This window comes from Eurosta solidaginis, chromosome 2, assembly GCF_040869045.1.
Source record: "Eurosta solidaginis isolate ZX-2024a chromosome 2, ASM4086904v1, whole genome shotgun sequence".
NCBI classification, from domain to species: Eukaryota; Metazoa; Arthropoda; class Insecta; order Diptera; family Tephritidae; genus Eurosta; species Eurosta solidaginis.
This window is the reverse complement of record NC_090320.1, coordinates 50,127,097-50,143,806: the sequence shown is the minus strand read 5'-3', so window position 1 is coordinate 50,143,806 and position 16,710 is coordinate 50,127,097. Positions and strand designations below refer to the sequence as shown.

The following is a 16,710-nucleotide window of genomic DNA, read 5'->3' as shown; positions in this document are numbered from 1 at the left end:
TATTGCAAATTTGTTTTTGGTTTCGGGTTTACAGTCCAATGAATCAGAAAACGCCTTTTTTATTTTTCGCCAACATTTCGACATTTTATTTTGGTCTTCTTCAGGGCCTAGTGACAAAAAACATAAAACTTAGTATATAAGGCCTTGCATTACAACAGAAGGTTAATAATAATTACATATACAAACAAAAGTGCATATATAACACAATTATTGAAATCACAGATTCTTACTCAAAATTACTGCGTTCTTCCTTGTCCAGTTGTTTTGCATAAATATTTTGTAATAGTTTTAATTTCTATTGATTGTTGTTGGGCGTTGGTGCTCGTTAATATTGGGACGGTGTTTTTGTTGTTGATGGGCATTTTATAATGATTTATTAATCTTGAAACTAGTTTTGGCGGATAATCATTCGCTTTGAGGATGCCTATTATAATTAATTTGTTCTTGTTGTGGTATTTTTCAGCACTTAGGTTTAGAACTCTGTTTGTTAACCCTTTTGCGGTGCTGATTTTTTGGGTTAATGGATGTTTTGACCTATAATTAAGGATACAACCTGATGAGCCTGGTTTACGGTACCAGTCCGTGTTAAAGGTTCCATCCTGTGTGTTTATGAAAATAACCATATCTAAGAATGAAGAGGAGATGCTCAGGGATACTAACACATACAACGCTATAACTGACCCAACAAACAAAATACGAACCAAAAATAATCTGTTTGTAAAAACTCTATTCAATAGAGGTTAAATAGACTCCCTAACAAAATGGAAACTTACAACGTACAACGCAAACCCACCAAGGATATACTTCGTACCAAAACACCACAAAAACGAAAATCCAATGCTACTTAAACCGATCTCCGCCGACTGTGATGGACCAACAACAACACTGTCGAAATATGCAGCAGCGATTCTAGCCAAAATACCAAAATCGCAATTCCACTTACGTCATTCATTTGAATTTAAAACATTCATCGCCGAACAAACACACGAACCGGGCCAAATACAAGTATCATTTGGCCTATTTACAAATGCGTCAGTTGATTCAATTTTAAGTATCTTAAACGAGAGGTGGAGGGAAATTAAATCCATCACAAATCTTTCGCAAAGTGAATTTATCGAAATGATTACTCTTTGCACAAAAAACAGCTATTTTCAATTTAACGAACAATTCTATGCACACAATGTCGGTTGCCCAATGGGATCATCCATCAGCTGTATTCTAGTAGAAATTCTAATGGGCAACGTTTTAGAACGAGCCATTCAGAGAGTAAAACAAGAACTAGAATTCAACATTTGCATAATTAAGAAATACGTAGACGACCTATACCTTGTACTGCCTGAACATTCCATCGATCTTCAAAATATTCAATGCCATAGAACCAGAAATCGAGTTCACATTTGAAAAAGAACTACAAAATATGCTACCATTCTTGGATATGGTTATTTTCAGAAACACACAGGATGGAACCTTTAAAATGGACTGGTACCGTAAACCAGTCTCATCACGTCGTATCCTTAATTATAGGTCAATACATCCATTAACCCAAAAAATCAGCACCGCAAAAGGGTTAATAAACAGAGTTCTTAACTTAAGTGATGAAAAATACCAAAACAAGTTTCAAGATTAATAAATCATTATAAAATGGCCATCAACAACAAAAAAACCGTCCTAATATTAACGAGCACCAACGCCCAACAACTATCAGCAGAAATTAAAACTATGACAATTTCATATTTCCCGTATATAACCAAGTGTATTACAAACAAATTCAAAGAGTTCACTGCCAACGTCCGTTTTGCGTACAAAAATAGTAACAATGTTGGGAAAATGTACAACAAGATTAAAGACAGAATTCCAACAAAGAAAGAAAAGCATCGACTGCCAGCGAAGAAAAAGTTACATAGGCACTACATCTCAACATTTATACAAACGCCTAAATCAACATAAAAAAACTGTTGAGAAGAAACAGAAAAAAGTGCACTCGCCCTCCACGCTTTTACCTGTGGACATAGATTTGATTTCGAAGGAACCAAAGTATTGGCCAGAGAGAAAAGTTGGGGAAAAAGGAATCCTATAAGAAGAAATATTTATAAAAGCTGATAAAAACTGCGTTAATAAAAGAAGCTTAGAAGCTAAAAACATCGGCGACATCTACACTTGTATTTTCTAACGATGTCAACAATCATCAGCTGCTCTACATAGTCCATCAAGCACGAACCGGCTGACAACATATCAACAAACGCCAAATACGTATTTATATAGTTCGTTGTTTGAATTACATTGTGTTCATTTTATTACTTATTTCTTTTTCAATTTTATTCAAATTTAAAAAAAATAATCCCAAAGCCCAATAATTTAAACATTTTATATCTGACCATTTCTGCACAATGCAGAAAACAAAATATTTATACAAAACAGCTGGACAAGGAAGAACGCAGTAATTTTGAGTAAGAATCTGTGATTTCAATAATTGTGTTATATATGTACTTTTGTTTGTATATGTAATTATTATTAACCCTCTATTGTAATGCAAGGCCTTGTATACTAAGTTTTATGTTTTTTGTCATTAGGCCTTGAAGAAGACCAAAATAAAAGGTCGAAACGTTGGCGAACAAATAAAAAAGGCGTTTTCTGATTCATTGGACTGTAAACCCGAAACCAAAAACAAATTGGCAATAAATAAAGAAAAGAGTCCGTAGTATAAAAAAAAAATTAGGATATATGTGCATAAATTAGCTTAATACTTATATACTTATACCTAAGTTAATTTACCTTTGAAGAGACTTGACTATCGTGGTGTAAGCCGACATTTAATTTTGTGTAAGATTGTGACATTGATTGATTCGCCTTAACCCCTTTTCTATGTTGGGAATCAAAAGTTATAGCTAAGAATATTGCATGGGAATTCTTTTTTTTTTCGCCACTAATTAGCGACTAATATGCACCTAAATAAAAGCTAAGTCGAATTTCGATCAGTGAAGTGTAAGTCAGTTTTTAGCTACAACCAACCCAGCTGCAAGCCAAAAAAAAAAAACGAATTTAGAAAAGCGCGACAATTTTGACGCTTCGCAACTAAAAGGCGAATAATTTGCGGCAAAATACCGACCTTTGATCCGCCGAAGTTGCTTCGCTTACTTCACGTTCATAAGAATATTGAATAAGCTATTTTAGCTCTATGTCCCCTTTTACACCATACCATTCTTGAATTCAAGTCTGCCGCGGCATATGCGAAAAGTATGGGCAGAGAGAGGAAGAGTACAGGTCGTTCCAATTTGTCTTGCTAAGTCTTCCTCTCTCTGCTTGTATGTCATTTTTATACTCAGCTGAGCAGAGCTCACAGAGTATATTAATTTTGTTCGCATAACGGTACCCCGTAACGGCATAAAATAATCGAGATAGATCTAGACTTCTATATATCAAAATGATCTGATCACTTTTTCGATATCGAAAATTTTGAAAAACCGAAAAAGTGCGATAATTCATTACCAAAGACGGATAAAACGATGAAACTTGGTAGGTGAGTTGATCTTATGACGCAGAAGAGAAAGTTAGTAAAATTTTGGACAATGGTTGTGGCACCGCCCACTTTTAAAAAAAGATAATTTAAAAGTTTTGAAAGCTGTAATTTGGCAGCTGAGTATGTAATGTTCGGTTACGCCCGAACTTAGCTTTCCTTACTTGTTTATCACACAGTTACTTCCAAGAAAGATTGATGAAATTAAAAGCGAATAGAAAGCACAAAAGGGAGCGCCAACAGATTTGAATTCAAGAATTGTATTTTGTAAAACAGGACTATATAAATACATTTCCTTAGTTAAGAGAAGTTAAATGCCAGTAGAGCTTCGAAATGCGAAATTTTTTGTATTGGATGAATAGTTTTGCCGTTGCTTTACAAAGCTGTCAAGGGCACCTCTGGCTTGGAGCTGCAAACCAATCGATGGCACTATCAGTCGATTACTATAGTGAAATACGCATAAGGTAGCCCTAAGCCTAATCCAAACAGAGTAAGAAAGCATACTACCAAGGGAGACGTGAGTCACTCTTCGTTCTGGATACTGCAACAGGTTTAAACCCTTACTTGGTCAGAATCAACCCTGACTACATGACACCAGCAATATTTTCAATTATAATGTGTAGCCTAATCCTATTACAGCAACATCCAAAGGATAGAGGACTTTGATGACAACTTCTGAGTGGTCGCACCTATTAAATGGGTTGAGGCACTGTAAAGACAACAACATCAACAATTCAATCAATTCAAAGCTGTCTTTTCACCCACGTTTTCAATACACTTCCATTAACAGGTAACATATTTCATATTTTCAAACACTTAAATCGTCATTATATTCATTAAATTTATGTTTGTAGGCAAACAAGCAGATAGTCACTTATACAAATTCTGCAATTATTGTCAATGCGAGCATGTCATGCGAAAATTTTAACAATTTCATTGTCAAAACAATTAAAATGATTAATTGATTGCAATGAGCATTTCATCATCTTTGGAAAAATTGTCCTCAACAGACTTTGTGTTTTTGTATTTTTGTTGCTAACTCGTTTGGCATGCACAATATCAGTGGCGCCGACAGTTTTTTTTTAATATTTTGAATGAAGGGGTTCACTGGGTTTATCATTAAATACGTATACATTTCAAATCGGCGGAACCGAATGGAAAGAAAGGATACTAAACCACTCGCTAGAGGCCTGTAAGTTTCTGCTCCTTTATCCTTAATACACTGGAGAGACTTAGCGACCTACACATAAGACCCAACGCTAACTTCTACAGGATGAACGCAGCTCTAAACGCTTACCAGAAAGGCAAATCGGCTGAAAGCATCCTTCACGAGATAGTCAGCGTCAGCAAAAAGTCACGGAGCCACAAAGAGTATACCCCAGCAGGGTTATTCTGATCACCAGTTAGTTTAGAAGAAACGGTACTTTGCGGAATTTCACGATGAGCCGGAAAAGAGGGGGAGGGGGGGTGTGCAAATACACAAGAAAAACCAAAATTCTCTCCTTAGCCTAACGAGGCTAAGCCGCACAACGAATCTCTGTTCCGCGCAGGAGGTGGGGTGAGATCAAAAAAAAAAAACCTCTACAACTGTAAAACGGCTTTCAGGAGGAACTGGAAACCGTCACGGCATACCATCCATGGTATGTACTACACAGTCGTGTGACCGATACTAATGTAGGAAGCTCATATCTGCTGGAAAGCGTCGGACAAAAATATCGATCAATAGCTGATGTGTAAGGTGCAAAGGATACTATTTCTGGGAATATCATGTGCAGCGAACAGCACACTTGATATCTCTGCAATTTTTTATGGAGGGTTTGACCGCGAACGGGGCTCTATGACAAAGATAACCCAACATGGGGAAATAAACCGGCTCTCGGCGATATTAAATGAAATGATAAGAAGACGATTAAACGGTCTGATAACTGGCCGAACATCCAACACCGACCATATATATCATGGCAGTCGACTTGTAGCTGCAGAACATAAGACAGGCTTCTAGGAAGAAATGGGAAGAAGGCCTTGATTGTGGTAGGGCATAAGAATCTCCACAAATGGATCGAAAATGGAAAATAGAGCTGGACTATACACAAAACATTTGCAGATAAATCAGTCGTACTGGTTTCCTGACTCATGCAGCGTCTTTCCTGCGGAGGTTTATACCATAGAAAGAGAAGCCAGATTACTCTGGAACAGCACGGTCTCATGCACCAATAAAGCGATTTTTGTTGACAGCTACGCCACCTTCAAGCAATAGTTGATAAAATCAGACACAGTGCGGAAGTGTCGAGCCTCGCTGGCAAATATAGGGCTGCTCAATATCCCCCTTTACTTGGTTTCTGGCCACAACAATATTAAAATGAATTAATTTACAAATGAGATAGCGAGTAAATGTTCCGAAATGGACATAAGCGATGTGGAAAGCATCCAGCGCAGCAGAGCGTTATGGCTGTTTTTGGATATTAACGGAATTAGCTTCACTCTCAAGCGAAACATATATCCAGTGAGAGTACATACGGGTGGCATCACAGAACTTTGTATCATTGCACCGACGAGAAGTCGATTCGTGACTTTCTTTGCCGATGTCCAGGACTGCAGACAAGATTACTCAATATATAAATATATGTCTTCACGTCGGGTTTTGCGATCCAGACTTGAGGCCTTAGATTTCATATTGAAAAGAAAACTAGCTAATGAACTATTTATGCTTTTTAGTGTAATTTTTGTTTTGTTTCTAATCATTTCATTTCGGTTTTTGAGGTGTTTTTTTGGAATTAAATTTAAACGCAACAACAAATGGCCAACCTCCTCTGTATATATGTATGTATAAATGTAGCTGCATAGTAACTATCGTATTTAAATTCTCCCTCTCATTTTACACACATTTCCAATTTCATACACTTTGTCTACAAACGGCAAGTATTCTTAAAATTATCGACAGTGGTACATTAGGGTAGTCCATGTAAATTATATATTTTAAAAATTTTCAAACTCTATCAAACACATAGCCCTAAAATTCCGACCAAGTATGTGTAGGTTTTACCTCTTTTATTCTTTATCGGTTACGTACTACAACCTTCCGCTGCGGGTACTAGGTTATAATATGCCCGCGGTAGGTATACCGAGCAATGTTGACGTGTCTTATCACTTGCGGCACCCTAACACGGTCGTTTTTAAAAACTTTTCTCGCGGGGAGCAGAAAAAGAAGTCGTGATCTGTCTTGTCTCATTGATTCTGTTATACAGGTCTCAATTCCTATCTTTGGGTTGGACTCCTAGTGGTCGAATCGCGGGTGCTGTGATTTCATCTGAACTGCAAGGGAGTTCACTTTGTGGGAAGTTGATAGTAAAGCATTCTCAATGGAGCTATGTGATCTATTCTCCGCTCTATTCGGAGCTATGTAGCCTATTCAGCTCTCGATGTTGACAATAAAGCTTCCTCTTCGGGCTGATGAATGAGCAACGAGGCAGATGTGGACAGCGAAACTTATAACAGACGTTGGAGCATGGATCACCAGCTGTGGCGACATAAATTACTACATAACCCAAATGCCAAAAGGCCAAAGATCCAACGTGCGTTTACGACGATGCAGATGAGGACAATGCTAAACGCACTTTCTTCAAATGCTCGCGATGGAGCCAAAACCGGCACAAACGCTCGAGGAGAAAATCAATGTCGATAATGTAATAGCAAAAACGCGGAACAGCATAGAAGAGTGGAAATAAAAAATTAACTTTGTAGAAACCACAATCAGAGCAAAAAAGCGGGATATGGGGTGGTTTTTAGTCGACGAGCACGAACCACATATAAATTTTGGTCCCAATGGCAGGTTGTTAACTTTGACCCGTGTACGACATGTCTTAATGATCTTCAATCGAGTCCAAATATATATGTGATATCTCATACCATAGAATTTATATAAATAATTGTGTTTGAATGAATAAGACGCGGTATTCACATCATACGAAAACGCTCAAGTAAAATTTTGTATATATTTCATGTGTGAAAACCCCTTCAGGCAATTTCCCAAAAGGGGAGGAAGTTGAACTCTCTTGTAATGCAGCAAGTGTGAATAACCGCTCTCTGCATTACTAAGATCCTTCCAATAGTAGGTCCGTATTCCAAGTCCAACTTAAAACTTAAAAAAATAATAGTTTAAAAAAATTAAAAAAACACGCTTTTATAGCTAACCGAACTAAAAAATATAAAATAATTTTCAATTAAAAAGAGTTTATATAAGAGTAGTAGAAGGTCAAACAATCATTTATAGTTAATCACCTCAAAATAAAATTATAATAAAATTTAATTTACTAACAGATTAAGTTAATTCACAGTAAAAAGCGTGGGTGCTTGATATTGAATGTTACAATCATTCTATTGGCAACTATCTGCGAGGAAAGATATGAAATGTAGCCAAATACACCCCACGCTTTTTACTGTGAATTAAAGTAATCTGTTAATAAATTAAATTTTTATCAGGGCTGTCATGGAATCCAAATCGGTTTTGCGTTTTGTCGGAATTACAAACCAATATTGATTTCAATTGGTGTCATAAAACCGTATTGGTTTTGCTCTTTTCGAATGTAAATAAAAGCGATGTTCGAATCAGCTGTTTTGCGATGCACCGGCAATTTTGATGTTAATTTTTTTGGCAAAATTTTATAAAATAGTTGTTTTGTGCAATTAAAAAGAAATATATCTAGAAATATATATATATAGAAATACAAAAAATTTATTGACATCAAAATGGCATCAGCAGTTAAAGCAGTTATATTATGGAATTTATATTTGGAAGAAGAAAGTTGCGAGAGGGTCAAAAGGAAAATTTTGAGAGATCGCAGCAATCCGTTTGAGTTGCCAAAGACAGCGTAATTACAAAAATGTCTTAATGTGGGTTTCTCAATATTTATAGTGTATTTGCAGTTACATTGAAAAATATTGCATAAACAAAGAGGCTTTCAGAATGGTATTGGACACCATTGAAAGATGCTTAACCCGCTCGAAAGTTCTGCCAGTGCTGCAACTAGCAGCTACATTACGATTTTTAGCTGAAGGATCCTATCAAAGATCAGTTAGCAAAGATTCTAGCATGAGTGTAGGTAGAAGCACGTTGTCAACGATTTTAAATGATGTGCTTCGTGAAGTCCTTCGCAATATCTGGATGTTTCTCCATAAATTCAGTCAAAATACTGTTTTGCATTGCATGGCACCGAAAAGGTCCAAGACGCAGGGAGGCTGAACGCGGTCTTTCGCCGAAATTTCCAAAGGTCAGCAGATCATTGACATTATAGACGAGAGCAGCGAAGATGGCAGGATCCCGAAACAACAGTGGAAGTGGATCGAGGCCGCGCTCGCTACGGTGGCCGTTAAGGTTAAGAAAGACAACCCAGGTCCACCGCCATCTTACACCGATGGAGGGTGGTTCCAGGGCAATGTCAAGCTAATTGCCTGTGACGACCCCAGGTCGGTAACCCTCTATAGGGCCGCCGTCACGCTGATAGGGGTGGTAAATCCGGGCGAGCGCCTCAAGGTAGTGGAGGCGCGTGATATCCCCTCACGACCAAGGGCTAGAGCCTGGGTTCCAGTGACGCCAACGGACCCAGCTGACATCCTGGAGCTTCTCTAGGAGTACAAACCGCCACAGGTTTGGAAGTCAACTCGGATAAAACCGAGCTTGTCCTCTTCACGAGGAGGTACAAAGTACCAAATTTTACACCGCCAAGAATTGGGGGTACGTTCTTAGCGTTTAGCGACCAAGTCAAGTATTTGGGAGTCATTATGGATAGGAAGCTATTATGGAGTGACCATATAGTGGAGCGATCCAAGAAGGCAGCAGCAGAGTTGTTCACCTGCAATAGGGCAATTGGCACCTCCTGGGGATTCTCCCCTAAGGGAGATTTACACAGCCATTGTGCGCCCGATTCTTCTTTATGGTGCCTTGGTCTGGTGGCCTGCACTAGCTAAAAGTACCTATCTTAAAATGCTTCAAAAGGTGCAACGGAGTTCGGAGCTCTGCATTACCGGTGCTCTCAGCTCCACTCCAGATTCCGTTACATACATACATGGATACATAGATAGATACAGGCCAAGCGAAAAAAGCGTGTTAAAAAGGGCTCCAGTATGCTCTTTCGTAGATGTGCCATGCATCCACTTCTATCATTAATAAAGGAATGCGTTTTTCACATTATGTGCAAGGTTTCAAATCTATGGTCATTTGGGGTGGTCATAAGTTCAAATGACCTTATGTCCGTTAACCTTATGTCACCTCACCATCACATTATTGCATTGTCATCGAGCCTTGATTCGTGTGCAAAGCTTCAATCAAACTTGTGGCCATTCAAAGTGGTAATAAGGCCAATTGACCTTATGGCCGTTGACCTTATGTCACCCCACCATCACATTAATGCATTGTCATCGAGGCTTGATACGCGTGCAGAGTTTCAATCAAACTTATGGCTATTCAAAGTGGTAATAAGGCCAATTGACCTTATGGCCGTTGACCTTATGTCACCGCACCATCACATTAATGCATTGTCATCGAGCCTTGATACGTGTGCAAAGTTTCAATGAAACATATGGTCATTCAAAGTGGTAATAACGCCAATTGACCTTATGGCCGTTGACCTTATGTCACCACACCATCACATTAATGCATTGTCATCGAGCCTTGATACGTGTGAAAAGTTTCAATCATACTTATGGCCATTCAAAGTGGTAATAAGGCCAATTGACCTTATGGCCGTTGACCTTATGTCACCACACCACCACATTAGTGCATTGTCATCGGTTCTGGAAACCGGTGAAAATTAACCTCAAAAATTCCGTTACATACAGGCCAAGCTAATAAAAGCGTGTTAAAAAGGCCAAACTTATTAAAAGTCTGTCACCATATCTGTGTTAAAGGACCAGTTCTTTCAATATATCACAGGTCAACCACTATAGCCTTGTTAAAGAACTAGTTCTCTTAACCCGTTACAGGCCGATCACCATAGTCTTGTTATGGGATACATTCTTTTAATCCATCACAGGTCGGCCCTCCGGTTAAAGAATAAGTTATTTCCCATTACAGGTCTACTACCAATGTTTTAATCAAGGACCAGTTCTTTCAACCCTTATAGGGCTGCCACAAGAGCCTCTTTATGGTGGCATTTGGTCACACCCAATTTTGCGCTAAATAAAATTTGCGCGGAATTTTTTATACCGGTCCCTTTGCCTGCGGAGAATAGTAGCACCCAAATAATTTTGATATTTTCTATATCTCCCTGTTCTCTTAGAATATACGTCACTTCACTGCAAGACACGAACGTCAGATTGAATAAAGCATTAGACGAAAATTTGTCAAAATTAACATTTTAGAATTGAAAATGCACTTACGAACGTCAGATTGAGTAAAGCATTAGACGAAAATTTGTCAAAATTAACATTTTAGAATTGAAAATGCACTTAAATTAAAGAGAATATACTTAAGGAGAGAAAAGTTACACTTGTGCTCAAATAGAATTGCAAATTCTATGCAAAATAAATACAGTCACTGCTAGCTCTGGTATTTAACCGAATGTGTTCTTACAGGGTCGTTGCTCAAGAAATACTGAGACATGCATGTATTTCTTGGCAAAATCAGGGCTCTTCTGTGCAGGTTTGCAAAATAATCTTAAGAAAAAGGTAGCAAAAGCTTCTTGAGAGGTGGATATAAACGCGAAATTTTTGTTGAGGGTCACTTGAAAGTTTTTTTGTACGGAATTTTTCATTTCTTGCGATGTGGATATCGCGCTTTAATAATATCCAATCGAGTAAAAAATTTATATGTTTACCGCAGATCATGGCGTTCGTATTAACACTTTTCAAGAATCGAGACAGAAAAACAATCATTTATTCTAATTTTTTTAAGAACCACCCTAATGTATATACAAAAACACAAAATATACCCTAACTCACCTATTTGATTTGCTGTTGCTGTGGTATTTTTTGTAGCTGGTGATACTGTATTGACGGTGGTTGTTGTCGTCGTCGCATTTTCTGTTGTTGCACCAACTGATGCGGTTGTTGTTGTTGTCGCTGCTGCGGCAGCACTGTGAGTTGTATTCGGTGTTGCCATGTGCGGACTACTCTTGATAAACCAGTTGGCCAAATGTCGTTGACGCTCAAATTCGATACTACTACGCTGCATTTCGGATAATTTTATGGAATCAGTCATAACGCTAGACAAACTAAACAACACAACAAGCACAAGACGATTTAAAAAGAAATAAATATGAGTAGCGCAACTGAAAAAGCAATTCTTTGTTGTTTTTGATTTTTTGTATAAATTTTTTTCTTGATCAATAGCTGTTAGGGAAGGGCTCGTACGCCTGCGCAGAGCAGATAGTGAAAAGCAGCAAAAATTACTAATCACCTACACGCGCACACATGAGCACACGCACACGTACATCTGTCACTGTTGGCATGTCGACGCACCGCTACACTTAGTGTGCTTTTATTTAACTCTTTATTTCTTATTTACTTAATTTGCGTTTATTTTTTGCTTAAATTGCACTTGTTGTTTTTTATTTTTTGCATGTACGCTTAAATTAAATTTAACTCGCTATATGCAAATATTTTTTACAAATCACATTTCCTGTTCGTTTAGGTATTTAAAAAAATTTTTTTTATATATTTTTTCAAGTTCTAATTTTTTTTTTGAGATTTCATATATGTATGTAAATCATTTACACTTTTTTAATTTTTTCAAAATTTTATCTATAATATTTTTAATACATTTTTTTACTTTTCATTTGCACGTTTTATGTTTGCAAAACACGAGTGGCCATGTATTTTTTTTGCAGTTTGCGCCACGTTTGTTGACCCCTCAACTGCCTGCTAGATATTGGCGTGTTCTACAGCGCTCATAAAACTGTTGTTCACACTAGAGCTGAATTTCGATTCGATTCTCAATGGATTTAATCGATCTTTTTTTAGAAATGTAGAATCGATTTTTTTTTTAAATCGTTCGATTCTTTAGGCATCGAAGTTTCCATTACTATATACTTTACGGACGCTTGAGGAAATACATATTCTGTATTTTTGTTTTTATAAATTTAGCTTTATTGTGTTGGTGGCTTCGAGAGAAAAGAGAAAGATGAAGAAATTTCTTTCTGGCAAGCAATATATTGAACATGTGTTTATCTATTTTGTGGTATGATATTGTGTTCAGTACGAAATGAAAACTAATTAATACCACATTTTTCGATTCTAGTACGCCAATTGAGTGACTCTGAAGGGGAATTCCATCTTATAAGTAATCCAAAGATTCGCAGATCTGTTGTCTGAAAGTACTTTAGTGCAGTGTATGGCGATTCTGCGATGTGCAAATCGTGAGGAAAAAAATGCAAAACAGGTCGAAATACAATCAATTTGTTAAATCACTTGAAGCGGTCACATGCAACGTTGATTGAAATGTCTTCATCAACAGCTCCTATAGAATCCTTTTTTGAACATAAGGAAGTCTCAGTCTTTAGATGAGCGAAAAAAAAATAACTAGATTGTGCTTTGATTAGAATGATTGCCACAGATATGCAGCCCTTTAGGATTTTTGAAGATAACGGATTCAGATCGTTTACACAATGCTTGGATCCTCGGTACGCTTTGCCTTCACGAGTAACATTAAGAAACACACTTTTAACAAATGTATAAAATCAATACTTTTTATGGTATAGACAACAGCAAACACGAAAACAGAAGTGGCAATTTTTATGAAATTTCGACAATTTAATTCCTTATTCCCTTTTATTTTCAATAAGCTACGAAAATACTTCCATAAAGTTTTTAACTGAAACTACGCAAACCTTGACACTAATTGCCGTATCTTGTCAATAGAAAGTTCCGTATACATACCTCATTGATTAAAAAGCTGCAAAACGTATACTGAGAACATGTTACTTTACTTATGTAATAAATACTTCCTTTTTATATGACGTTGAACTTCGATCGATTCTAATGTCGTAAACGAAGCGAGAAGATGTACATATTGTAATAATAAGTATTAAAGAATAAATTGTATTGGTTAATGTTCCCAAGGTTGGTTTCCCTACATTTTGAAATAACAGATTCAAGAAAACACAAAAAGTATGACATTTCGGTAAATACTATACTAATTATCTCACTCCGATGAAAGGATCAAGTGAAGACCCATGTGGCATTGCTTGATGCTTCCAATTTTGTCGGCAGGCAACGAAACGAGAGAGAAACTGTCCAGCTTTATTTGTCGGGAAAAATCGTGTAAATGGTTAAGTACGTAAGCAAGTACACTGTTACAAAGAATAAGCAAACTTTAAATAAACTTTGTTTGGTTCGATTTAATCGTTTTTTTTTCTAGAATTGAATCGAAAAATCGATCCTTAAAAAAATCGAATCGAATCCAACTCTAGTTCACACTGTCGTACCTTCACTGATATTGATGTTAACAACAAACGCGACACAGCGCACGTATTCGAAAACAATCATACACGCTCGCACTCTATGCTGTAGCATGAACCGACGACAGACCCACTCCGTTGGTGCGTCGAAAGCAACTGCCGGCCAACTTGAATGCTAACAATATACGAAGTCTCAAAATGTGATATATTTTGTGCACCGTGCTCCAACGAGAATATCAGCACACCAGCAATAAAAATGCGCGCCTCTCAATTGTGTATAATATGAATTGAGTTGCTGCTGCTGTCGCCGCTTTTGTGACTCAGTCAAAAAATACAACAAACATTTAATCGATCGTCATCCGCATCGACATATTCTAAAGTTAGTGGGTTATTTCACATTGACGATTGTGACGACTGTGACAACGACGCCTTTGACTTCCAAAAACTGCTCTCTTCCCACAGGCAGTCAGGTTAGTCAGTCACTCAGTCAGTCAGTTGGATAACCGAATGATTACGGTTGTTGTTAATTGTGAGTAAATGCGACGACGACGGTGATGACGGCGCGTAGAAACAATTGAGTTGAGGTGCTACAATGTTGAGACGAAGCAGCTGCTCGTTTGTTGTCTGACGGGGTTGGTTACCTGTAAAATATAATAAAAAAGAACAACAATAAGCAAACAATTGTATTGTTGATACGTATGAATAATAATACTATGTTATAATAATAAAAAAACTTTATATAACAATAGTTGATTGCGCTTGGGGGGCGAGGAGAGCATGGTGGATCTGTGGTTAATGAATACCTAAGGGGCTTCAAGAGATGTTAAAATTTTTGTTGTATGAAGATTGTATTGTATGGATAGACCTTAGAGTATCTCACAGAGATATACGAGAAGAAATATTCTGAAGTAGTATACATATGTATGAGTACAATAGGGTGTCCCATTTCGGGATTATATTTTTTGAAAAACAATTAATTGTATGGAAAACAAAAGTAATTATAACACTTGGGTCTTCCGTAGACAACTCGGCTTGTCATCATATCGTACTCGGATTTTTCCATTTAGCGACGATGATGATGCGATTACAGATCTACAAATAATGCTGGAAACGATCAGCAATGCATAGGTTGTCAAATGGTAGGGTGATGAAGAATTTTCCTTGATAAATTTTCCTGGTAGAAAGAGTAAACAGCAAGCATTGCGTGTATCAGTTTATTCAAGGTGGCATGCATTCATCTTGCCTATTTCTTCTAAAGTCTAGAGTTGTCGCGAACAGCCTTCTCGATTAGTTACTTCTCTCATATCTCTGCATCTCATATTCTTCCCATATTCACTATTGCCTTATATGTATATGGCTGAGTAATAAATTTATTTATGTGTGCCTTGCTGTTGTTGTTGTCTAGAATTAACTACTATCGGCATAATGACGTATCGAAACTGCTTATACTCGCCACAATACGATCGAGACGCGTGTGCCACTGAACTTTGCTTTCCCCTTTTGCAATAGTTACAAATTTATGTAGATCTTATAAGTTCACTGATGGTTAGTCGATAAAGAAGTCTACCTACTCGGTTAGAAAGCAGTGGCTGTCCTACTTATATTCCTAACTTGTACATATGTTTCCAGATCTCGTTACATTTTGCAGATTTCTCTTCATTTGCCAAGTAGAGCCTCGTCAATCAGTTTGCTGCTGTTGTTGTTGTATTAACGATAAAGACACTCTACGAAGGTTTTGGGGAGTGTTATCGATGTTGCTGGTCCTTTGCCGGATATAGATCCTGTACGTTTCGGTAACAAAGCACCATTAAGGTACTAGCTCAACCACCTCGGGAACGAGCAAAATGACCAAATCAAACCTTCCTGGCCGACCCGCCTAACAGTTTTTCAACCCAATTTACGCGTAACACTTGATAGGCTGGCCAATTGCTAGCAATTCGCCTATTTTCCAAGTGCTTCTAACAAGCGATTTCTTGATACTACGCCCTTTAGGGCCAATTTCGGTTTTAAGCAAATAAAAACTACGACTACTATCGAAAACAGAAGATTTTAGGCTATCTACCTTAGGAGGAATGCAGAAATTAAACAAAAGTTCGGCGGCTATACGTATTTTCTACACTGGCTTAGGAAGATATGATCGTCCTTCATTGCATTGTTTCGCAGGCATTAGCAGCGGTACCAACCTATGTAGCTTGTTTTTATTTTTAATGAATGCCAAAGCACAGAAGTCCAAAATATACGCTAGCTGAGGGAGTCCCTCATAGACAAAAGTGAAAGTTTGATATCGGGGCCACGACTGTAAAGTCTTTGGCTTTGGATACCTGCGTGGTTGTGATGGTAATGTACGCAAAATCCGAAAGGGACATCACTAATTGTCGGTGGAAAGCGACTGTACACCCTTCCGGATGCGGCATAACTTTATCGCCAGAAGAGATGACAACGACTTTTACGGTTGACAAACCAATCGTCTTATGTTGATGAACCATTTGCCTGATTTCCATGTGTAGGTGCTTTTCAGGGGTTAGAATTAAATGTATGCTATCTGACGTTTTTTACGAATATGATACTATGATTAGCCGACTCATCTGCGGAGGCCCAAGAATAAGTCCAAGTGCAAAAGAGTTTTGTTTCTCTTTAAATCAATTTTTCATATGATCAGATGCCCTTGTGAGTGGGCGTAAAACATTGAAAACTTAAAAGAGCAGGAGGTAAATTTGAGGAGAAGCTCGGCCTAATATCTTTTCGAAGGTTAACGTGCCTTGCATTAACTAATGCATTAATTTGTTATTATGTTAGCATTATATT

At 37.6% G+C, this 16,710-nt stretch overlaps 1 protein-coding gene across 13 annotated transcripts in view; it reads right to left on the bottom strand.

Moving 5' to 3' along the window:
• B4 overlaps window positions 1–16,710 on the bottom strand; it is a 628,513-nt gene that overhangs the window by 31,384 nt on the left and 580,419 nt on the right. For 5 of the 13 annotated variants that reach the window (XM_067765289.1, XM_067765287.1, XM_067765292.1 and 2 more), the window contains 2 exons: window positions 13,933–14,546; window positions 11,450–12,609 (listed from right to left, as the gene is read on the bottom strand). In XM_067765289.1, coding sequence (XP_067621390.1) covers window positions 11,450–11,708 — 259 coding nt within the window. In that variant the 5' untranslated portion in view covers window positions 11,709–12,609; window positions 13,933–14,546. The remainder of the gene's footprint in view (window positions 1–11,449; window positions 12,610–13,932; window positions 14,547–16,710) is intronic. The other 8 variants (XM_067765288.1, XM_067765296.1, XM_067765295.1 and 5 more) reach the window with 8 other exon arrangements.